This window comes from Dermochelys coriacea, chromosome 3 (genome assembly GCF_009764565.3).
Source record: "Dermochelys coriacea isolate rDerCor1 chromosome 3, rDerCor1.pri.v4, whole genome shotgun sequence".
Taxonomy (NCBI): Eukaryota; Metazoa; Chordata; order Testudines; family Dermochelyidae; genus Dermochelys; species Dermochelys coriacea.
The window spans coordinates 66,951,345-66,974,887 of record NC_050070.1 but is presented as its reverse complement, the minus strand read 5'-3'; the positions used below and the strand labels follow the sequence as shown (position 1 = coordinate 66,974,887).

Sequence of the window (23,543 nt, the reverse complement as noted above, 5' to 3'; positions counted from 1 at the left end):
TGCTTCTTATTTACAATGTCACCTGAAAGTGAGAACAGGCGTTCGCATAGCACTTTTGTAGCTGGTGTTGCAAGGTATTTACTTGACAGATATGCTAGACATTCATATGCCCCTTCATGCTTCAGCCACCATTCCGGAGGACATGCTTCCATGCTGATGATGTTCATTTAAAAAAATAGTGCGTTAATTAAATTTTGTGACTGCACTTCTTGGGGGAGAATTGTATGTCCCCTGCTCTGTTTTACCCGCATTCTGCAATATGTTTCATGCTATAGCAGTCTCAGATGATGACCCAGCACATGTTGTTTGATTTACGAAGACTGTCACTGCAGATTTGACAAAATGCAAAGAAGGTATCAATGTGAGATTTCTAAAAAAAGCTACAGCACTTGACCCAAGGTTTAAGAATCTGAAGTGCCTTCCAAAATCTGAGAGGGACAAGGTGGGGAGCATGCTTTCAGAAGTCTTAAAAGAGCAACACTCGGATACGGAAACTACAGAACCCAAACCACCAAAAAAGAAAAACAACCTTCTGCTGGTGGCATCTGACTCAAATAATGAAAATGAACATGCATCAGTCTGCTCTGCTTTGGACCGTTATCGAGTAGAACCCGTCATCAGCCTGGATGCGTATCCTCTGAAATGGTGGCTGAAGCATGACTGGACATAAGAATGTATAGCACATCAGGCACGTAAATATCTTGCGACACCGATTACAATAGTGCCATGCGAATGCCTGTTCTCACTTTCAGGTGACATTGTAAACAAAAAGTGGGGAGCATTATCTCCTGCAAATGTAACCAAACTTGTTTGTCTGAGTGATTGGCTGAACAAGAAGTAGGACTGAGTGGACTTAATAGGCTCTAAAATTTTACATTGTTTTATTTTGAATGCAGTTATGGTTTTTGTACATAATTCAACATTTATACAGTACTTGTATTAGGGGAATTGAAAATACTATTTTTTTTGTTTTTTACAGTGCAAATATTTGTAATAAACTACAAAGTGAGCACTGTACACTTTGTATTCTGTGTTGTAATTGAGATTAATATATTTTAAAATGTACAAAACATCCAAAAATATTTAAATAAATGGTATTCTATCGTTTAACAGTGTGATTAATCGTGATTAATTTTTTTTAATTGCTCGACAATCCTACTTTTAATTAAGTTTTTCTTAAAATCTAACCTAGTTATCTTGCTGCTGCAGATTAAGCTGATCATTGAAGTAGTACACAAAGTTGACATGGAGAACAATTGATCACTGTCCTCTTTGTAACAGCCCTTAACATATTTGAAGAATGTTATGAGGTTCCTCCTCAGTCATGTTTTCTCAAGACTAAACATGCCTGTTTTTTTTCAGTCTTTCCTTGTAGGGCATGTTTTCTAAACCTCTTATAATTTTTCATGCTCTCCTCTGGACTCTCTCCAATTTGTCCACCTCTGTACTTCAGCTGAGGCCTGACCAGGGCCAAGTAGAGTGGGACAGTTACCTCCTGTGTCTTGTATATCACACTCCTGTTAATACACCTCAGATTATTAGCCCTTTTTGCCAATGCATTGTATTATAGGTTCATATTTACCAAATGTAATGAACATAAAGTACACTTGCAGTCTTGCAAGCAATTGACATGGATAAGTGTTATGATTATTTATTATTTGTATTGGGGCCTACAGTTATACCATAGTAAGGAATCTGACTGATTTTTCTATATTTACTTATGACTATAAGTCAGTTCTTTAGTATTTCTAATAAGTTTATCACTCTACAAGTAGTTTTCCAAAGAATAAAGTTGCATTTTGTCTTAAGACACTCTTACACATGTGGTCTCTGCTATTTCTAGTGGTTAATTTGAAAGGGGCTAGTTTAAAACATCCAAAGCAATTGTTTAAAGTTATCTGAAACTCTCTTGGGCCACACGAGAAGTGCAGTTTTTCCAGTGAACCCAGACCAGATGGGAGAGTGAGAGCATAAAGCAATCAAAATACAGTTCCCATAAAGCACTGCAATGTCTGTTTTGAATTGAAATATTTTATTTTTAGCTGCAATATATTGGTTTGGGGGCATTTGTAACAGGTCTGCTGCTTAATGAGTGTGTCCCTTGTGGCCACAGTTCCCTTTGCAGCAGCCTCCCTCCATTCTTCCTTGTTGGGGCCCCTTACAGACTCCCCACAGCCTTTCTTAGAAGTCCTACTGTCCTCCACTTGGGGCTGGTTTAATGACCACAAACAGTCCCACCAAAAAAGTCCATCACTATAATCCAAAGGTTCACACTTATCTCTGGCTCTTCTGCATGGATGGCAGAGATCTTCCTTTGCTACAGCCTGCTCTTCAGAGGGTCACTTTTTATAGCTTTCCCTAGAGTTTAGCTTTCTGGCTTTGGCTTCCTTCTCTTACCAGTGTCTCCTCAGTTCTGAGGGAGAACACAGTTTATATACTGCCCTCCTCCAAAGAGCTCCTCCCGATTGGCTGGAAGAGAGGGGAGCACAGCCTCACCCTGTGTTACAGAGCTCCTGATCTCCGGCCCGTAAAGGAACAGTGGATGGTGGGGAAATCCCAGGACAACTCCGAATTACCCAGGACTGCTTCCTATCGTCCATTACCAGGCCATTTTCTGGGCCTTTGTTCATTCCATCTCCCTGGAATGGAGTCTTCTGGCCCCCTCTACTCTTAAAGGGCCAGTGTACCCCATTACAACATTCAACAAAATATTGAAATTTTCTTTTTCTCTGAAAAATTTCATCGTTGAAATCAAATTTTCCATTGAAAAACAGTTCAAAGTCTTTTCCATTGAAAATCTTGACCAGTCTGAACTTTTTAGTACTGATTGTTTTTACTCTAGTTCAGTGGTTCCCAAACTTGTTCCGCTGCTTGTGCAGGGAAAGCCCCTGGCGGGCCGGGCCGGTTTATTTACCTGCCGCGTCCACAGGTTCAGCCAATTGCGACTCCCAGTGGCCACGGTTCGCTGCTCCAGGCCAATGGGAGCTGCTGGAAGCGGCGGCCAGTACGTCCCTCGGCCGGTGCCACTTCCAGCAGCTCCCATTGGCCTGGAGCAGCGAACTGCAGCCACTGGAAGCCGCGATCGGCCGAATCTGCAGATGCAGCAAGTAAACAGCCCCTGGTGGGCTGCACCAGTTTTTCCCCTGCACAAGCGGCGGACCAAGCTTGAGAACCACTGCTCTAGTTTTCTTTAATTTGTTTGTTTTTCAAGATGTAATGTTTCTATTTTAGCTTTTCAATGATCTGTTCAAGAACAATGCAAACCGCTCTGAGAATACAGAGAGAAGACAAAACCAGAACTACTTTATAGAGATGATAACGGTAGAAGGAGTCTATGACTACTTAATGTATGTTGGTAAGAAATTATTTCTCTTTGTACTTGGTATGAAGTATAACAGGTGCAAAAATTCAGGGTGTTTGATTAGAGTGCTGTTTGAAAAGTTTGTCTAAAGTTTACAGTTTGTTATAACAAGGAAGATGCCAGTTAGGGACACTACCCTGTTTTTAAAGTTCTTGCTATTAGGGTGTCACAAATGTAGCAGTATCACTCTGATTGATTGCTCTGCTTGCATGTTGTATCCCTTTCCCCTCCTCTCCCCTACACACTTAAGTTTTGTATTTAGAGTATAAGCTGCTTGAGGTGTAGACCATGTCTTCCTGTGGCCATTCTAATTTAAATAAATTAATACCAACACTTGGTATTTTTGTAGTAAATGTAACACACACACATTTAAAAGCTAAAGGATCTGCTATAGGGTGGAGAGAATGGGGTCAGGTTGCATGAAGTTAGCTATCTCTTTTTTGGAAATACCAGTGTGCACACTTTTTAAGAAATAAAGCAAGGCACCATGATGATGGGAGCCTTCTTAATATGTGTAATAATAACTTTGCAGGTAGAGTTGTTTTCCGTGTTCCTGACTGGCTGCATCACCTCTTGATGGGGGGAAGAATTCTCTTCAAAAACACATTGGAGATGTACACAGACTATTATCTACAGTACAAATTAGAACAGCTATTTCAGGAGCACCGCTTGGTATCTCTGATAACACTCCTGAGAGGTTAGTGAAAAGTCATGCAAATACGTCTTCTTTTATCGTGTGCTTCTTGTACATGTTTAAACTGCAGTGGTACTTATTTATAAGATATTGATGACTTAGTTTTATACTTGTAGCATCTTTTTTGTGAGCAACTCAGTGTTTTGCAAACTATATAATGCAACATGTGAAAAAGAACACTTGCGCAACATAAATGAGTCAAGAGATTCCAAAAGTTAGTTTCTGCACAGTGTTAATTTGGTTTTGTTGCACATCCTTGATATTTTATTATAGAATTAAGTATTGTGAACAATAATCCACTAAGGCTTATAGTGAGCAAGGAAAAGAAGACTAAAAGACTGATCAACATGGTGGAGCTAATGATGCAATATATATATTGAGTGTAGGAAATTCCTAAAATGTTTGTTATATTTTTTTTTTTTTTTTTTTTTTTTTTTTTGAAATTAATGCTAGGTTTTTTAATTTTTTCTCTTTTTTTATAAGGGTGGCGGGAAGGCGGAGAAAATGAAGCTCACAGTTGCTAGCTAACAAGTACCAATTGACCATAGACTGAACAAAATTGGCATATTTAGGAAAATAACTTGGGTGGAGGCCAGTTAGGAAAATTACAGCTCCCAAAGAGTTATTGTGAATGAATGAAAATAAAGCGAGAAAGCTTTGAGTGACTGAAACCAAAAGTGGTAGCTGCTCGTGAATGTTGTAAATATTTTTAGTCCTCTGTAGTAAATATGGCCTTTGCAATAGGCCCCATCAGTACTGCAGGGCTGTTTGACATAATGTGAAGAATATCTTTATACAGTTATAAGTACAGGGGGAATTATAGTTAAGCAGCATATAATTTAACCTATAGTGGAATTTAGCCAGAATTCTGTGCTGCTGCAGAATTGTGATGCTCTTTAAAAACAGCTTAACACAAGGAATGAGTTGGCAAAACACTATGTATGACTTTACTGAAAACCAACTCCTAAATGCCATTTTGGTTTTTTGGTTGTTACAGATGCTGTGTTTTGTGAGAATACTGAACCTCGCTCACTTCAAGATAAACAGAAACGAGCAAAGCAGACCTTTGAAGAAATGATGAGATACATTCCAGGTTCCACATTTATATGACCTATATAAGCTTTTTAATCCTTCAGTCAAGCACCTAGCCCAAATATAATATTAATGCTAACTTTCCAATCCATAAAGTAGTTATCTGGCTGAGGTTTTAAAGAGTTGCCTAAAATGCTGCTGCTTAATAAGACTTCCATTTTCAAACTTCCATAGTTTTAACGAGGGTTACTTGCACCCCTAGGCCTTTGGTGTAATGGTTAAATAATGACACTGTGCAGGTCAGGAGGAGCGTGAGATCTGAACCAGCTGAAAGACTGACGCTGATCTTGAGCAAGTCACTCCACTTCTTTATACATCATTTGACCCAGCTGAAAATTGAGTAAAAAGCAGGGATGCAGTGAAAACCTGAAGAAGAATCTCATCTGAGCTGTACTTTCCCTATATAAATTAGGAAAAAAATCCAGTGATTAGAGGTCATCCAGTAATAATTCATTGCAAATGTAATTTGAAGTTGTTCTTTAAGTGCTGGTCTCTGTGTGTTCTGCACATGGGTATGTATGAGTTCCATGCGACTGATACTGGAGATTTCTAGCAAGTAGAATCCATTGGTCTGCACCTGAATACTTGTTCCCCTTGCGCTCCATATCAAGGATATATGGGGTGATGCAAATTGATGCCAGTTGCTCCTTACACCGGTGCATGGCCTGAGTTGGAATCTTCTGTGTCCAAAGCTATGTTTGCATCGTCGCTCAAAAACCTGGAAATATAATTGTATATAGTTTTAGTATTCTGAGTGTGTTTATAGTTTTTAGTTTAGTTTCCCCTGCCTCAGGGATTGCCTTCCTGGGGAGAAGTACTGTGCCCAGAATCCTGAGGTTTAAGCACTGTCTTCTGACCCTGCTTGTTCTCAGTCAACAGTGAACACCATTGCTCCCTTTACTGCCTTGGGGAGGCTCATGTTTCTGCCAGCTGCAGCATCTGATCCTCCTTCCCTCTCCAGACCCATGTGGCATGAGAACTTTGACTGAGGAAGTACCCCTGGGAAAAGGCCATGAGACCCAGTAGGATCCAGGCCACGGAGATCCCCTGGTTCATTGGCCTCAGTCTAAGAGTGGTGCCCCTCCGAGCAAGCATTCAGGAGCAGATGCCAGAGCTGTTAAGCCCAAGGAATCAATGCCTTGGCCCTCTCACGCAAGTGAGGGGCACTCTCATAAACACAAAGATGGATCTGCTCCTACAAAAAAGGATCTTTCCCTGACTCTCTCCAGTCAGGTGAGTCCTGATGTGTGGGTCCTAAAGACTTAGGTCCACCTCAACTTTCCAACCATGAGGGTAAGGTGTTTAGGAGAAAGGATCTATTGGTACCAGCTGTGGCTACAGCTATACAAAAGATCAGCACCTATTGACAGCAGCTCAGAACTCCAGGTTGAACTCTTCTTCCACAGCAGTAACTTACTCCCAGAAGGATCCGTTAACTGCCATGACATTGGATGCACTGGAGCAGTCAGTCCTGATCACAGGGACACCTTATGCCCTGGGATGGACTGAAACCTATACCTCTCCAGAAGATACTTTCACCCTACCTTGCCCTCAATCTCCTGTCCTTTTGAGTCCAGCCCTCCTGAGGGACATTTTGACACCAGAGGAAGAAACCTCTTTGAAGAGAAGTGGATACTCCCATTCACAAGTTGGCACATTCATCCACCGGTATCGCTAGTGGAACCAGAACCTGCCTTCTTGTCATCAGAATCTGATGTTCCTGACACACAGGGAGGCTAGCTTGGATAGAGACTCTAGGAGGTCTTGGACCCATCCTTCACCCAGATATGACAACCTCGGGGACTGATGGTACCCAATGCATTGCAGTTGTCTCCCCTCTCCCCACCCCTCCAGCTTGTTGACTCTTCTATTGGGCACCACAGGATCCCTATGCTATGCACTCCAGATCTGAACATGAATCCCACTGCACCCTCTCCTCCTAGCTGACACCAGCTGGCTCTTTTGGAGTATGTAGAGGAGGAAATCAATCGAGATCCACAGGTACCAAAAGATATTTCATCCTCCTCAGCTGATGAGGCAGTTGCCCCGATCTTCACCATCTCTGCTTGATGATCACAAGCAATACCAAGATGTCTTGTAGAGGGTGGTGGCTAAGTGCCAGATTCCTCTTGAAGCAATCCATGTTATGCAGCATTGGCTCTTGGATATCTTGCAGCCCTCAGGTCCAAGCTGGATGGCTCTCCCAATAAATGAGGCCATTATGGCATCATCCAGGGCAGTTTGGCATACTCTTGTTTCCTATGCGCCCCCCTCCGCCCCTCCCCGAAAAAGGTCTGAAAGACTATATTTTATACCCACTAAACGTGCAGTTTCTGTATTCACTGTGGTCCCAACTCTCTAGTATTAGCCACATATTTTCTCTGTTGCCACAGTGAAATCCAGGCTAGAAAACATAAAGGCACCCCCTGCAGACAAAGGAGCTAAACGCCTTGACCTTCTAGGGAGGAAGGTACTTGAATCCACCAGCCTTGAGTTTAGAATTGCTAACTACCAGGCCCTGTTAGCAAAATAGATTTCACAAATTACTCCAAATTCTTGGAATTCAAAGACAAACTCCCTCAGGAGGACATGGCTCAATTCCAAGCCCTCATGAAACTGATACCATATCTAGAGTTATAGCTGCAGCAATAATTATGAGGGGTGAATCTTGGCTCCACTTCTGGGGGTTCCCCAAGGATATCCAGAATAGTATTGAAGACTTGCCTTTTGAGTCTGATCTCTTCAATGAAAAGACAGCAAGTGTAAAAACTTGTTAAAAAGACTCCAGGATAACCCTCAACCCCCTGGGCATTTGTATCCCGGCTCCAAAGAGAAAATACCACAAACAGAAATATAAGCCAAGAGCTCTACCTCAGCTGTTCTACCACCAGTTCCCTTACAAACTGCCGTGGAAAGAGAAGAGTACAAAGACCTAGCTGCACACATCCTCCACCTCAGCTGCAGCCACTCTACCTCACCCACCAACCAAGAGTTACTTTTGACAGGATGCTCGAGAACTGTGTACCCTTGTTGATACAATTTCCTACTACCCCCCTTCCCCCACAACTGCCACCTGGCCCCTTTTGTCCACAACTGGAGGGCAATAACAGACAAGTGGGTATTAGAGATCATCCACTCTGGCTGCATTATCAAGTTTCTCTTCCTGGCCCCCCTCAGGGACTACTCTCACAAGGAAATCCTCTCTTGGGAGGTAGACACTCTACTAGAATGAGTGCCACCTTTAACATCAAGACAAAGGGTTCCATTCCCTATATTTCATAGTTCCCCAGAAAAAAGGAGAATGGAGACCCATTCTCAACCTATGTCAGTTGAATTTCTTTATTTGCAAATCAAAATTCCCCATGGTCAATCTGGCATCAGTAAATTCCCCCTGGAGAAGGGTACATGGTTCGTGGCTCTCAGCATGAAGAGTCTTACTTTCACAATGACATTCATCTGGCCCACAGAAGGTTCTTCAGATTTCTGTAGGACAAGAGCACTACAAGTTCAGAGTACTGCTATTCAGGCTGGCACCAGAACTCAGGGTCCTCATTAAAGTCATCTCAGTGGTGGCAGTCCAGGTGAGACAAAATAGCTATACCAGCTTCCCCTACCTGGACCATTAGCTCATAAGTGGCAGATCGGTCAGGACACCCAGTCAGTGACCCTATCCTTACTCTGTCTTCTGCCATCCTTGGGAACCTGCGTAAACAGAGAAAATACAGTCTCAGTCTCTTAGAATTAAGGGCAGTCTGCCTAGCCTGCAATGCATTTCTCAACTTACATGGTTCCATCATATTCAGATAATGTCAGACAATGTGGCGATCTTCTAAATAAGCAAACAAGGTGGAGCGAAATATCTTCCTCTCTGTATAGAGGCAGTCAATTATGGAACTATTGCATTGGGAACCACATCACACTCTTGGCAACATACCCATCAGGTGCGCAGAACTCTCTGGCAGACAGTCTCAGCAGACACTTTCCTACATACCACAGATGTGAGATACACAATTCTCTTCTGAACAAAATCGTCACCCAGTGGAGAACATCATCTTGGGACCTGTTCACCTCCCGGATGAACAAGAAGTTCAACCTAGACTGCTCCAGAGCAGCACTTGGTCAGGTCTCCAGGGGCAATAATGCTCTGTTATCCTGGACAGATTACCTGAGGTACACCTTTCCTCCCCACAGGTTCTGCAAAAGATTTGTCACAAGAAAGCTCAAGCCATGCTCATCACATCCAACTGGCTCAGATATTTCTGTTTGCTGTTTACAAATGTCCACCTGTTCTCCCATCAGCTTCGACCCCTTTCTGGATCTGTTAACTCAGGAGAATACAAGATCAGACATCTCAGCCTGGACCTTCTTCATCTCATGGTTTGGTATTTGGATGGGCAACAGACCTAGAATGTTTGTGTTTGGAAGCTGTTCAAGATAACCTCAATCAAAGCAGAAAAGACTGTCAGAAAATGCTATTTAGTTAAATGGAGATGTTTCTCTACCTGGAGACCACAGAACTAATGATCCTCCAAATCCACAGGAATACCTGCTATTTTAGACTACCTACTCACCCTCAAGACATTAGGACTTTCCATTAGCTCGCTGCAAGTCCACCTAGCAGCAGTCAATGCCTTCCATCCTCTCGTGGAAGGCTGTTCTGTTTTTACTTATCAACAATAAGCTCTCATTAGGACCTTCCCACTGGTGATGAAACCAGTGCTGCTATGGGACATCAATCTTGACTTCTCAGTACTTACCAGACCATCCTTTGAACCACTGATCATGTGTTCCATGTCCTGCCTGTCCATGAAGGCCACTTTCCTAGTCACCATCACATCTGCTAGAAGAGTGAATGAGCTGGGAGCACTCATAGCTGACTTGCCCTATTCAACATTTCATAATGAAAGTTTCTCTTTGCATCTACCCAAATTTCTTCCCTAAGGTAATTTCCAAATTTCACATAAATCAACTTATCTTAAATAATAAATCAATAAATCAGTATTCTTTCCAAAATCTCATGCAATCAATGAAAAGATTCTCTCTCTCTCTCGACATAGAATGCTAAAGTCCTTCTGATCTGCAACGAACTAACCAATTATGAAAAGGCCTACGCTATTTGTCACTCTAGTGGAACAATCAGGGACAAGCATCTGCATAGAGAGACTAAGTGGGTCTCTAGCTATATCATTCTTTATCAGCTGGCGTATAATGGGGTGCGAGCCCATTCCATTATAGCATAGGTAACCTCAATATTATTTCTTTGAAAAGTATCTGTGCTGGAAATTTGTAAGGTGGAAACCTGAAGCAGTTCTTCGAGTAGATGCAGCCATGTATTCCACTTAGGTGAGTGCACTGCCCAGAGCACCGGAGCCAGAGAATTTTGCCTAGTGGTACCCATAGGAGGCAGCACTCATGCTCATAGTGCCTCCCCTGGCTATATGAGGCAGTGCTGCCTCAAACCCCCACAGCTGCTGCTCTACCACCTGTGGCTGGAGTTGGAGCTCTGTGTGGTTCTTAACCTCCCAATCTCTCTCTTTATGGTTTTACCCTGTTGTATATAGTTAGTACCCTTAGTGTTAATTTAGTTAGTACTTCCCTAGTGTTACCCCTAACAACAATCCCCACAGGGGGTGCTTGCTGTGCTTGGGTGAGGCTCACATCAAAGAATGGTGTTTTATTTGCATATTGTTCACAAAATGGACTTAGGTGCCATAGGGCCTTTGCCTAAAGCAGCACCTGCTCAAAGGGTCCATGCAGCCTGCTTTGACACCGAGGTCAGGTTCTGAGAGTGCTGCCAGTTTGCATTCTGGAGCTGGTGACTATCTGAAGAGATGGAGGAGCTGCTTCCCATCAAGTGCACTGAGGCAGAGATCGCATAAGACCAATCAACCCTCCAGGTTTCATGCACCATCTTGCACCACCAATGTTACTGTGGTAGAACTCATCACCCTCCACTTCGGCATTGTCAGATATATCAGTACTACTGCTGACTTCAGGGCCGATGCCACTCTGAGCACCAGAAACAACGGAGGCGTACTTGGTGTCGGCGGTACAATTTCTACCATCAGTGTCGGTCCCTCCCTGGTTTTGGGAGACAGATTAATCAGACGAGTAGCTCACACCCTCAGGGCTGGCTCTATTTTTATCCCTGGAAACCCGAGATGACTTGGTGTCAAGGTTGGGATTTTCCTCCTTCCATTCTCCATCACATAGCCCACATTGGGAATCATTCATGGAGCATCGTGGGTACTAGATTGGCACTCGTGGCAGTTGGGATAGGACCCCATGCCCTGCACCTACTGGCCACTAATGCCCTCTCATGCCCAGTGGCCTCCATAGAATTCGCGGGGGGCTCCTCAGTCATGGTGGTCGCACTCCTCATCTCTCTCCAAGGAGAGATCACTAGGCATGTCTGTGGTGAAGGACATTGACTTCCTACAGGTTCAGGCACCAGTGAGCCTTCCCATTGTGGATCCTCCAGAGTTGTCCCATCCAGGACTACCTGTCCAAGAACAGGATCCAGTCCTGGTGCGGTTAACTGTTTCTTCATCATCCTCAGATGATTCAACGAGTCCTCCTTTCCTTCGGTGCCTGAGGACTTCAGGGTCTACCATGACATTTTGCAGTATGTGGCTTCTTTCCTGGGCATTCTCCCTGCAGGAGAATGTCCATAAATTGTTGGATATCCTGCAGCCATCTGCTCCTGGGAGAATGACCCTCCCTATTAATGATGCGGTCCTGGAGCCTGTGAAGTTTCTTTTTGGAGCATGCCGGCTTTGGTGCCCCCTGCTGCAAAGCATTTGTGGAAATGCTACTTCCATTCATACCTGAAACATTACACCTTAGCCCAGGCCTATTCTACAAATGCAGCTGTTGGGACAGCGGTATTATAGACATCTATAGTAACTGTATCCTGATACCTCCTGTCCTGTTTGAATACTGCTTACCCATCATCCACATGTCAAATACACATAGGGACCAGCACTGAAAGAAGTGAGTTACTTAAGTAACCACAGTAGCCTGCGGTTCTTCGAGAAGTATGGTCTCTCTCTGTATTCCACTCCCCTTCCTCCTTCCTTTCTGCTTTGGATCCTATCTAATTTGTGGTAGAAGAAAGAACTGGAGAGACATTGGTCCACACCTGTGAAGGCTGATTCCCCACTCTGGCACTCCGAGTGCAGAAGGTGGGGTCCCACAAGGATTTTAAAAATTAATACTTGCCACTCCAGGCTTGTATTAAACCCTCAAGGTTACAGCTTTTCTCTGATCTTAGCTTGGTAAATGCTGCCGCCCCCCAAGTGAAAAACTGTCTCTTGCAAATCCTGGAAAAACTCTCTTGGGAAGTTTTCCCTGAGGCCCCTCAGCTCTTCCACCCTTCCCTTGGAGAAGCTGAGAAACAAACAAAAGGGAAACCTATTTGTTGCCACCAGCTAATGGAAAAATACGCACAGACCTTTTAAGACACAACCAATCACGTGCTTAAAAAAAGTAAATTTTATTAAAAGCAAAAAGAGAAAATATATCTGGAACTTAGGCTTTTGCTAGATTTTAAAAGAGCAATTCCAAAAATTAAGAACCCAAAATAGCTTTCTTGGGGGTTCAGCTTAAAGGTTACAAGCAAACAAAAGCATCTAGGATTAGCATAGAGAAGTCTACAAGCCTTACAGAAAATAGATGCAATTAGGGTTATTTCTTTTATCTAAACATTCCCTGTCCCAGTGAATTCTTCTAGGTATGGACGATGAATTTTCAGACCTGGTTCAAATTTTACGCAGCATTCCAGATGCCCGTCTCCAGCCCAGAGAGAACAACAGAGAGTCAAAGGTTTCAGAGTAGCAGCCGTGTTAGTCTGTATTTGCAAAAAGAAAAGGAGTACTTGTGGCACCTTAGAGACTAACAAATTTATTAGAGCATAAGCTTTCGTGAGCTACAGCTCACTTCATCAGCAAATGCATCCGATGAAGTGAGCTGTAGCTCACGAAAGCTTATGCTCTAATAAATTTGTTAGTCTCTAAGGTGCCACAAGTACTCCTTTTCTTTTTTTAGAGAGTCAAAGGGAAAACTTTTCCCCTTTTAAAAAGTTCTAGCCTTCCCATTGACTTTTTTGGTCAGGTGTCCCTCCCTTTTCTTTACCTGGGGACTTTTTAACCCTTTATAGGTAAAGCAAGCAGCCTCCAAGAGGGACTTTTATAGCTAACTATCTGGCTGGGTGCCCAAAAAAAAGAGCTCTTCCCCTTCATTTATCACAACATCTCTCCTTAAACCCTCAGTACGGAGCATGAAGGGGAGTAATTGTGCAGGCAATGACTAATGGATGCTACTTGCTAGAAATCACATCTCAAAGAACCTCCGTGTACAGATAAGGAACTTATGTTTTATTACAGAAAGCATTAGGGCAGTAAACTCTGGTTGTATTTTTTTTCTCCTAAAATCTGGCAGTGATTTAGTTTTATGCCATTGAAAGTAAAACTACAAATGAAAAGATATGTGTATATCACTGCAGTGGGTTGGTTAACAAAGGAATAATTTATCTCGTATTGAGAACTTGAAGACACAAGCTTCCACTTATACCTCTTGAAATTCATTTAGTACACACTGTGGCTAATTCTTAGCTAAAATAGTATAATCAAAGGGGTTCAGAAAGATTTTTGATTTAAATGGTTATAAAAACAAATTCATTTGAAAGGTAAAGTTATAGCATACCCTTATTGGAAGTGCTGAGGATATGATCTACTGAATTTTGATCTAGCCATGCTTTACTATAGCACATAACTAATTTGTAATGGCTTTTTGTGATTGGTATGTGTTGGTATCTGGTCTAGATTTGATAGGCAAATGCATTGGAGAAGACGCCAAGTATGAAGGCATCAGACTTCTGTTTGATGGAATGCAGCAGCCAGTGCTTAACAAGCAGGTACTTTTAATTCTGAAAACAATTACATGAGAAACCTTACCGCTTGGTGCAGTGTTTCATAAAGGCTTTCAGTGATCTTTTGTGTATTCCAGGTAAATGCAAATTCTCTTTTAATTATTAAAAATTAAGAGCAATATAGTTGTTTTAAAGGGTTGTCATTAGAACTGACCTTGACCCTTTTACAACAGCTACTTTTTCTGTTTTTTTTTAGTTGACTTATGTTCTGCTGGATATTGGGATACAAGAACTGTTCCCAGAGCTCAATAAGGTATGTGAGGACAAACCCATATAAGTGCTGCAGAATAGATCTCCTCTAATCTTAGTCACTTTAAACTCCTCCACTATATTAATCACAAGCAGATAGACAAGAAATCCCAACAGTTACTGTTATCATTACCCATCGAAAGGTTAACTCCATTGAGGAGTCTGTTAGGTTGAAAGATGCCTTCAGATCTTCCAAGGCCAAACTTTTTAATTTTTGCTGATTTAAAATTTTTCTCATGAGGCCTGTAAGTTGTGCTAGAAGTAGAGGTGCCTTCCCAATGGAACTGTGCAGGGTAGCCAACGGGGTATCCCCATATGCCTTGTCCTTATTGACTGTCAAATTTCAGCAGATGCTGTGTTTGGAAAATTTATCTTGCTTGTTGCATTCTGATGGAGGTTCAGCATTTTTCCCATTGATTGTGTATTTTGTTGTACCTAATTTTGATTATTGCTTTCTGGAATTCCCAGTGTCCAGATAAAGGAGAGAGTAATCACATGGCTAAAAAGTACTGTATAAGGGCTAAGCACTATTTATATAGTGTATAGTAATCTGAAGGGGTGTGATGTGTTTGTATCTACAATGTATATCAAACTTTTTGAAAGAGAATTGCATAATGAGTTTTTTGTTAGCCAAGTAACTTTGATATTTTATTTAAAATATAGAACTTGCATCTTAACAACTGAGATTTTAAGCACCACAGCACAGGAGCTGCATCTTAGAGTTTTTGTACAGTGCCAAGCACAGTTTTAGCACTTAACACAAAAATAATACCCTGTTGTTGGAGCCAAATTAATATTTCAGTTTTTCTTGGTAAATATAAGTTAATAATGGAGATTGAAATGGAGGCCATCTATATTGCTTACTTTCACGAAAGAGAGAACTAACTTACTTAGTTGAAACTGCTTTGTGCATTGGACTCGTATTTAATTCCTCTTTTATTTTATGCATTCTAGTGATTTCAGATCTAGGGCAGTGGAAATAAGTAAAGGGGGAAAAGAGAAGTAGCTTTATGGCCCAAGACTATCAGGCTGCTACTTTAATCCACTGAACTATTTCTGTAGGTGTCCTGGTACTTAACGATATATCACCAGTAACATTAACCAATCCCTCAATTGAAGACTTCAAAATGAAGGTTTTGTGGAGGGATCTCTGGGTGGGGGGCACTGGGCGTAGGGGACTGAGAGGTTTTGCAGGGGGGCACTACGGTTTTCAGCCTGCGGCCCATGTAACATATTGTGGGCCACATATGCGGCCCATAGTGATAAATATGTTGAGAACCACTGGCCTAGACAAACACTTGAACACAGTCTGATGCAGTGCCCTCTATCAGTATCTTCCACCGCCCAAGGAACTATTTGATACGTGGAGATAAGTGATAACGCCAGGTCTTGGTGGTGGTTTTAAAGCAATTAGCTATGATGATGATGTACAGGAAGAGCGCCAAGCCTTCTGTTTGTGTTTATGGTACATTACTCAAATTGAGTCTTTTCTCTAAATCAAAGCAAGTCAAAGAAGATTAATTAAAATCTGGGCTGTAAACGGGCTGTGATCACAAGGATTTGCACCCTTAAAGCCATCATCACAATTTCTTTAACTCAGGCAAGATTGACTTTGCTTTTGCTTAATGTTTCAGCCACGTAGCTGAGCAGAAGGAGCTTTGAAACTACTCTTGCTGCAGCCACTGGCCTAATTGGCTAAAGAGCTATGGCCTGAGCTCTGGAAGCTCTTCCCCACCGCACTTGGTGGAAGCTGAGAGGATCTAGGTCTCTTTCTTGGACTTCAGAGGCAGAGATGAGGCCCCCACTTGACAAATTCAGCTACTCCCTCTTTGGCATGCGTGAAGGGGGCCTTTCCTGCTAGGAGGCAAAAGCATTCTAGTGGAGATAACAGGACTGGGATCAGGGTTGGGGGGAGGCAGCAGAAGAGAGACTGGCAGAAGAAAGGCAACTGGTATATGAGGGGTGGAAAACATGGCACAGGATGAGGGATAAGATCTGGAGTCCCAAAGTACCAAAAAAACGGGAGAATAAAATAGGTGATAGTCGCTTGATTCTAGGTTGGGGATTATATTTTGATTTCACCCCCATTCCTCCAGTCTGTCTGTCTAATTCCCATTGATTTGGTAGCTGAAATTTTCATATATAGTCTCCCTCCTAAAAATGCCCTTCCCTCTACCCTTTTTGAAAGAGCCTTGAAGGGAATCTCTTCTTCTTTCCCTCCAATAAATGAGGGGGAGGTGGGGAGCCCTGAAATTACAATCCGGTTTTTGCTTAGTTATTAACTGTTTTTTGTTTTTTTGGGGGGTTTTTTGGCAAAAGTTTTGACTCAAGTGTCTGGTCTGGCCAGAGTTACTTTAAGACTTCTGAGATTTATGTTCATTATAAAAATTAGTGAGTTACAACCAGTTACCTACAGAATGGACCCTGTTTAGCGTTGGCTTTCTTTTTGTCCAGTTGAGGAATTGAATTGTATTAAAACTAAAAATATATTCAGATTCTGAGCAAGAACACAAAAAAATGAGAGCTCCTCCCATCAATTTTTAAAGAGAGGCTGAGCCTAGTTTTTGGAGCATTGTTGTTACAGAACACTCACTGTGACGGGATCCCCGGGGTGCAGCCTGTGACTGTGGGACCACTGTGCCCCCTTAACTCTCCAGCCGGGGCTGTCTCTTACAATGCTTTGCTAGTGACAAGCAGCAAACCCCTCCAGGAGCTGTGATCACTCAACACAACTGCATGTGGAGCCCCACACCCAGCTAGATTGCATGAATGCTCCCAGAGCCACTCATGAATCACACACAGATAGTGTTTTCTTAACATTAACATGTGCTCGGTCATCATCCAAGACTGCTGTAACATGAAATATATGGCAAAATGCGGGTAAAATAGAAAAGGAGACATACAATTCTCCCCCAAGGTGTTCAGTCACAAATTATTTAATGCATTATTTTTTTAGTGGGTATCATCTACATGGAAGCATGACCTCTGGAATGGTGGCTGAAGCATGAAGGGGCATACAAATGTTTTAGCATATCTGGCATGTAAATACCTTGCAATGCAGGCTACAAAAGTGCCATGCGAACCTCTGTTCTCACTTTCAGGTGACACTGTAAATAAGAAGCAGGCAGCATTATCTCCTGTAAATGCAAACAGACTTGTTTCTCTTAGCAACTGGCTGAACAAGAAGTAGGACCGAATGGACTTGTAGGCTCTGAAGTTTTACATTGTTTTGTTTTTGAGTGCAGTTATGTAAGAAAAATCTACATTTGTAAGTTGCACTTTCTCAATAAAGAGATTGCACTACAGTGCTTGTATGAGGTGAATTGAAAAATACTATTTCTTTTGTTTCTCATTTTTACAGTGCAAATATTTGTAATAACAATATAGAGTGAGCATTTCATAATTTGTATTCTGTGTTGTAACTGAAATCAATAAATTTGAAAATGTAGAAAACATCCAAAAATATTTAATAAATTTCAATTGGTATTCATTGTTTAACAGTGCGACTAAAACTGCAATTAATTGCGATTAATTTTTTTGAGTTAATTGCGTGAGTTATCTGTGATTGACAGCCCTAATTTAGATAGAACAATGGTTTTCAGCAGATCTTAACCTTTCCCTTGATACCTTACATGGCATGCTTTAAATGCAAGATCAGAATTTTATATAAATGAGAAATATGGGGGTTACAGGGCACTCCCCCAAGGTATAGTGTGTCGCACTCACATACTAGACACATCTTGGGACTCAGTGGAGAAGTTGGCTAATTTTTTAAAAATAAATCGTTTATGCTTCTCAGCAGCTGCTTGGGATTTTGGGAACGAATCTGCATCTTGAGGCAGCATTGCTTGTTCAAAAGACCTAAATGAGGACTTTATTTTTGAAATATCCCATTGAAGATCATAGAATTTTACAATTATAGAAATGTAGGGCTGGAAGGGATCCTGAGAGGTTATCTAGCCCAGCCCTCTCTGCCAAATATACCTAGACCATCACTTTCTAATAGCTAACCTGACTCTCCCTTGCTGAAAATTAAGTCAATTAGTCATTGTCCTACTTTCAGTGGAGATAAAAAAACAATTGATCACGGTCCTCTTTACAACAGCCCTTAACACATTTGAAGACTGTGATCAGGTCCCCCTCCTCAGTTGTATTTTCTCAAAACTGAATATGCCAATTTATTTACCCTTTGTGCACGTCAGGTTTTCCAAACCTTTTATAATTTTTGTTGCTCTCCTCTAGACTCTCTCCAATTTGTCTACATCTTTCTCAAGTGTGACATTCAGAACCGGAAACAGTACTTCAGCTGAGGCCTCACCAGTGCCTAGCAAAGTGAGACAGTTAACTCCTTTGTTTTATATACAACTCTCCTGTCATATATGTCCCAGAATATTAGCCTTTTTTGCACCTGCATCACATTGTTGGCTCATATTCAATCTGTGATGCACCACAACCCCAAGATCGTTTTCAGCAGTACTACCATATAGCCAGCTTTCCCCATTTTGTAGTTGTGCATTTGATTTTTTTCCATCCTAAGTGCACTTGTCTTTATTGCATTTCATCTTGTTGATTTCAGACAAGCTCTCCAATTTGTCAAGGTTGTTTTGAATTCTAATTCTGGTCTTCAAAGTGCTTGCAATCCCTCCCAGCTTTGTGTCTTCTGCAGATTTTATAAATATACTTTCCACTCCATTGGAGTCATTGCATTAGGAATCCATTAGGAATGCAGCTTCGATGCAGAGTGCCCCACCAGAGATTCTGCAGCTATTCGATCTTTGTGGTGCTGCAGAAGATGCAGACACCCTCCTCTAGTTGGGTACCTCAGTCAAGTTCACCTGTACCATAGCCAGCTAGAGGTAGAAGCTCTAGAAAAGACTCGGAGGAGAGGCATTCCCTAGAGCACTCTTTGACCAGAAAGAAGGGATCACTGCCTCTGGAACCTGGCCAGGTCCATCAAGGTTGACCTGTGAAAAATCCTTGTGTCAGGAATCATTACCACTACCAACCACTCCAGAGGCATATGAAGACCAGCTTAGCCTTTCAGTGCCAATATCCCCAGTGGTACAGAAAGGCTTCCAGTCACCACATCAGGAGCATGCGGTACCACTACAGCCCACACTTCCACAAAAGCTAGTGCAGTTGAGAGGCAAGCCAGCAATGATATCCTTGGTACTGCCATCCCTGGATTCTGGCTACCTGTCCCCAGTTCTGATTGGCTATGCTCCTCCATTGTCTGAGGGCTCAGACTCTTCTTTGTCAGACTTGGGGGTGCATTCTTCTGTGTCCCAGCTAGTTCTCAGAGAACTGGGGACCATGGATGTCACAGCAATCACAGCACTGGCTGCCTCCTCAGGGGCAATGGCCCAGTCAAGCATGAGTCCCAGGCCCATATCTGTGGCCATTCTGGATGCTGTGGGGAATCCCCCCGCCTGCTAGGACTTCTATTCACCTGTCTTGTTTGGTTTCCTCAAGGGTGCACCAAAAGAATTGGCACTAGTACTCGGTACTGAGAGCATCCAGAAATCACTTGGGTGGCTTCTCCACCATAAGACTTGGAGCAGCCACTACCTCAGCATCCTGTTGTGTCCTCTTCATCACCAGACAAGGCTGTAAAGGTGGCAGGTGACTCACCACCACCAGAGGACCATGAGGCTCATCAAGATCTACTGAGAAGGGTAGTCTCTGTTCTTGACATTCAGGCAGAGGAGGTCTGTGAGAGCTCTCACAAGTTAGTGGGCATTCTGTTACCAATGGCCCTTTCTAAAATGGCGCTGCGATTAATGAAGCAATTATGGAGCCAGTTAAGGCACTTGAGTAGACCCCCATATCTCCCACAACAAAATGGGCCAAAAGGAGGTCCTTCAACCATTCTAAAGGATATAAGCCCGTGTTTTCTCATCCTCCTCCAGGCTCCTTAGTAATAGCATCTACTAACCAGCAGGAAAGGCAAGGATATCAAGCATCAACATGTAAAGGCAAAGATTCAAAAAGACTGGACTCGCTGGGTCACAAACTTTAATCCTTGTGAAGTCTGCAATTTAGGATTGCAAACCGGCAGGCGCTCTTGAATTTCTATGACTTCACGCTTTGGGAAGACATTAAATTCAAGAACAGGTTACCAGAGAGCTGCAGGCAGGAGTTCACCATAATGATGGAAAAAGATAAGTTGGTTGCCAGAACTGATCCTCAGGACAATTTTGGATGGTGTGGACTTGGCAGCTTGAACCATGGCATCAGCTATTACTTTAAGATGTTCATGGTTTCAGTCCTCTGGGCTCCCCCAGAGGTCCGCCAGGCCATTCTTGACCTTCTTTGGTTTTGGATGGTCCTTCTTTGGTTTTGGATGATTAACAATAAGCTCCAGAGACCCCTGTGGGATGCCAGGAGATATGTCCTTCCAGTCTGACAATGAATCACAGATAACTGCTCTTTGAGTATGGGCTTTCAACCAGTTGTGCACCCACCTTATAGTAATTTCATTTAGATCACATGTCCTTAGTTTACTAATGCCTTTTATGACCCTTGCTAGGTGTAGTTCATTTTGTGCCTTAGTTTTTGATTTTCTCTCTCTACATTCTTGTGGGTATTTAGTACTTGTCCGTAGCTATTTGTCTGTGTCCACTTTTTGTAGAATTCCCTTTGGATTTTCACATCATTAAAGAGCTCTTGATGATTGGCTTCTTACTGTTCTTCTTGTCTTTCCTTCACATTGAGCTATTCTCATTGTGCTGTTGTGCCTTAAATATTGTTTCTGAGAAACTGCCAGCTCTCCTGAATTCCTTTTCTCCTTAGTTTTCTTCCCATGGGACCTTATCTGTCAGTTCTCCAAGTTCTTTTTGAGTGTTTTTTTGAAGTCATTGTCCTTATTCTGCAGCTCTCTCGCGTTCCTTTCCTTAGCATGATGACATCTGTCATTTCATGATCACTTTCACCCAGATTGTTTTTCTACCTTCAGATTCACAACCAATTCCTCCCTGTCCCCCTTGTTACTACTTCCACTTTCTGAAACAAGTTATCCCAAATACATTCCAAGAATTTATTGGACATTGTGTTTGCCCTATTTTGTAACAGATATATGGGTAGTTAAAGTTCTCCATTATTACCAGGTCTTGGATTCTGGATATTGCTGTTGTAGAAATGCCTCATCTACCTCCTCCGTCTGACTTGGTGGTCTCTAGTGACCCCTACTTTGACATCACTCTCATTTCCCCTCCACCCCCACTTATCTTTACCTAGAAACTTTCAGCTGGTCTGCATCTGACCTCCTTCTGGATCTCAGAACAAGTGTGTATGTTCTTGATATATAATGCCACACCTTCTCCCTTGCCTGTCCTTTCTGAACAAGCTCTACTCTTCTATACCAATATTCCAGTCATGAGGTTTATCCCACCAAGACTTATCAGTGATGCTAATTAAATCATAATCTATCTAGTATACTACTACTTCTAGTTCTTCCTATTTATTCCTCATATTCTTGCATTTGTGTATCAACATCCTAAGATGTTGAGCACATTCCCCTGATCTTTTTCCTCTTGTTGCTCCTATTGACCCTGTTGTAATTTTCCATTTTCCCCATCCCTCCTCCCGCAACATCTAGCTCTGTTTATTTGTTTGCCTTTATTTTTTATTCCTACTTGGGGCTTTTGTTACCTGCCCTCTTTGAACCTAGTTTAAAATGAGGTATTATGCTGTAACGCCATAGCTTGTTTACATATTTGGTAAATAACCCAGTTCTTAACTGGTGCTATGAAATAATGCCCAGGCTTCAGGTTTCTATCTCTTTGTTTTTTCCAGCCCTTCTATTTCCTTTTCAGCCATTAATATTCATGTCTGATGTCTTGGATTCTTATTTAATTAGACTTGTCATTACCAGTATATGTTTAATCATTTCAGATGTACTGGATTTAACACCCAAATAAACATTCATAAATAGATTATATAAGAGCTGTCTTTTTAGAAGAGCAGTAAAATGCCATTATATAAACTCAGTCTCAAACACAATGTACGTCTAATCTGGAAACCCTGGGGCAGTGAGCTGGGATGATAGGGAGGAAGAAATCACAGCAGGGGATGAAGAAAAATGAGAGGTAAAGACTGAAGATTTTATTTCAGAATGAGGGATTCTAGATCATAGGATTGTGTTGAGAAAAGCTGGTTTAAGGGTTGGGAACAGAAGGAGCTACAGCGAAAGAACATTTCCTGATTTAAGGCACAGTAGGGGGAAAAAATTGTGAACATTATCCTTTAATTTCTGGACCTCCATATTTATTATGATGGTTTATAATGTGTTTTTAAAATATTTTGTTCATTGTGATTGTTTCTATGTAAATATATATTTCCATACTTCAGTAAATTACAGTGCAAATTTTTTCTCATTTACTACTTTAATAGGTTCAGAAGGAAGCTACCTCTGTATCATCTTGGATGTAAAAGCAGGAGCTTGGATGAACACCAAATGGAAATGTCTGCAGTGCACTAATTTAATGGATGTGAAACATTTTAGTCTTGAATTGTATATTTTCTTGTAAATAACAGTGAAATTTAACTTCTGAAGATCTGTTTGCCTAATAAAGATTAATTCAAATTTAATACTGATTGAAATTAAAGAACTTTGTCCACTATTTGAACTTGTTACCCTCTCCTCAAGTGTAACTATTGCTAATAGACAAAATACTCATTTTACAAAGAATTGTCAGTGTAGGAGAGAATATGGTAATTGTACATTGAAAAGCAGACCTGTAGAGGACCAAACTTAAATGAGTACTGCTAAAAACAAAGGGGTCATCGTCCTGAAAGAATATTTTGAAAAACTCTGGAATTAGGAAGATGATGTGGGGAGGTGGCTACTGTATATAAACTTAGCTTTGATAGAATAAGGTTGTAAAATATTGCTAAAAATTTCCCCAAACTAAATCTCCATGTCTGTCTTCAGTTTCTATGGGAAAAAAAAATTTGAATCTGTTGCAAGCAAATCATTATCTCAGAGCTTAAGTTTTTGGCCTTTCATATTTTGTTAGCATGAAAAGTACTTAATTTTGTAGAGAATGGGGAGCAAATGATCATTAAGTGTTCAGTTTATCTAGCAACTGATGAAATATGAAGCACTTCAGAAATAATTAAGTTGGTGGGATTTTTTTTTCTGTTTTTACTTTAGAAGTATCACAAATATGAAGTCTTGCCAAAGTCTTCCTTAGAGGACTAAAAAACTGGAGTGGGAG

General features: G+C 41.7%; 1 protein-coding gene and 1 long non-coding RNA gene across 10 annotated transcripts in view; both read left to right on the top strand.

Moving 5' to 3' along the window:
- Window positions 1-22,914, top strand: part of SNX14 (sorting nexin 14) — an 83,753-nt gene extending 60,839 nt beyond the window's left edge. For 3 of the 9 annotated variants that reach the window (XM_038393774.2, XM_038393776.2, XM_038393775.2), the window contains 7 exons: window positions 3,232-3,355; window positions 3,894-4,058; window positions 5,053-5,148; window positions 13,970-14,061; window positions 14,273-14,329; window positions 18,568-18,657; window positions 22,717-22,914. In XM_038393774.2, the coding sequence (XP_038249702.1) occupies window positions 3,232-3,355; window positions 3,894-4,058; window positions 5,053-5,148; window positions 13,970-14,061; window positions 14,273-14,329; window positions 18,568-18,657; window positions 22,717-22,755 (663 nt within the window). In that variant the 3' untranslated portion in view covers window positions 22,756-22,914. Of the gene's footprint in view, window positions 1-3,231; window positions 3,356-3,893; window positions 4,059-5,052; window positions 5,149-13,969; window positions 14,062-14,272; window positions 14,330-15,387; window positions 15,459-18,567; window positions 18,658-22,716 lie in introns of those variants that run through there. The other 6 variants (XM_038393779.2, XM_038393777.2, XM_038393778.2 and 3 more) reach the window with 3 other exon arrangements.
- On the top strand, window positions 8,801-13,778 carry LOC122459284. Its single transcript, XR_006279853.1, has 2 exons — window positions 8,801-12,971; window positions 13,204-13,778. It is a non-coding gene; the product is annotated as an uncharacterized LOC122459284 (long non-coding RNA).
- Window positions 22,915-23,543: the final 629 nt, after the last annotated feature.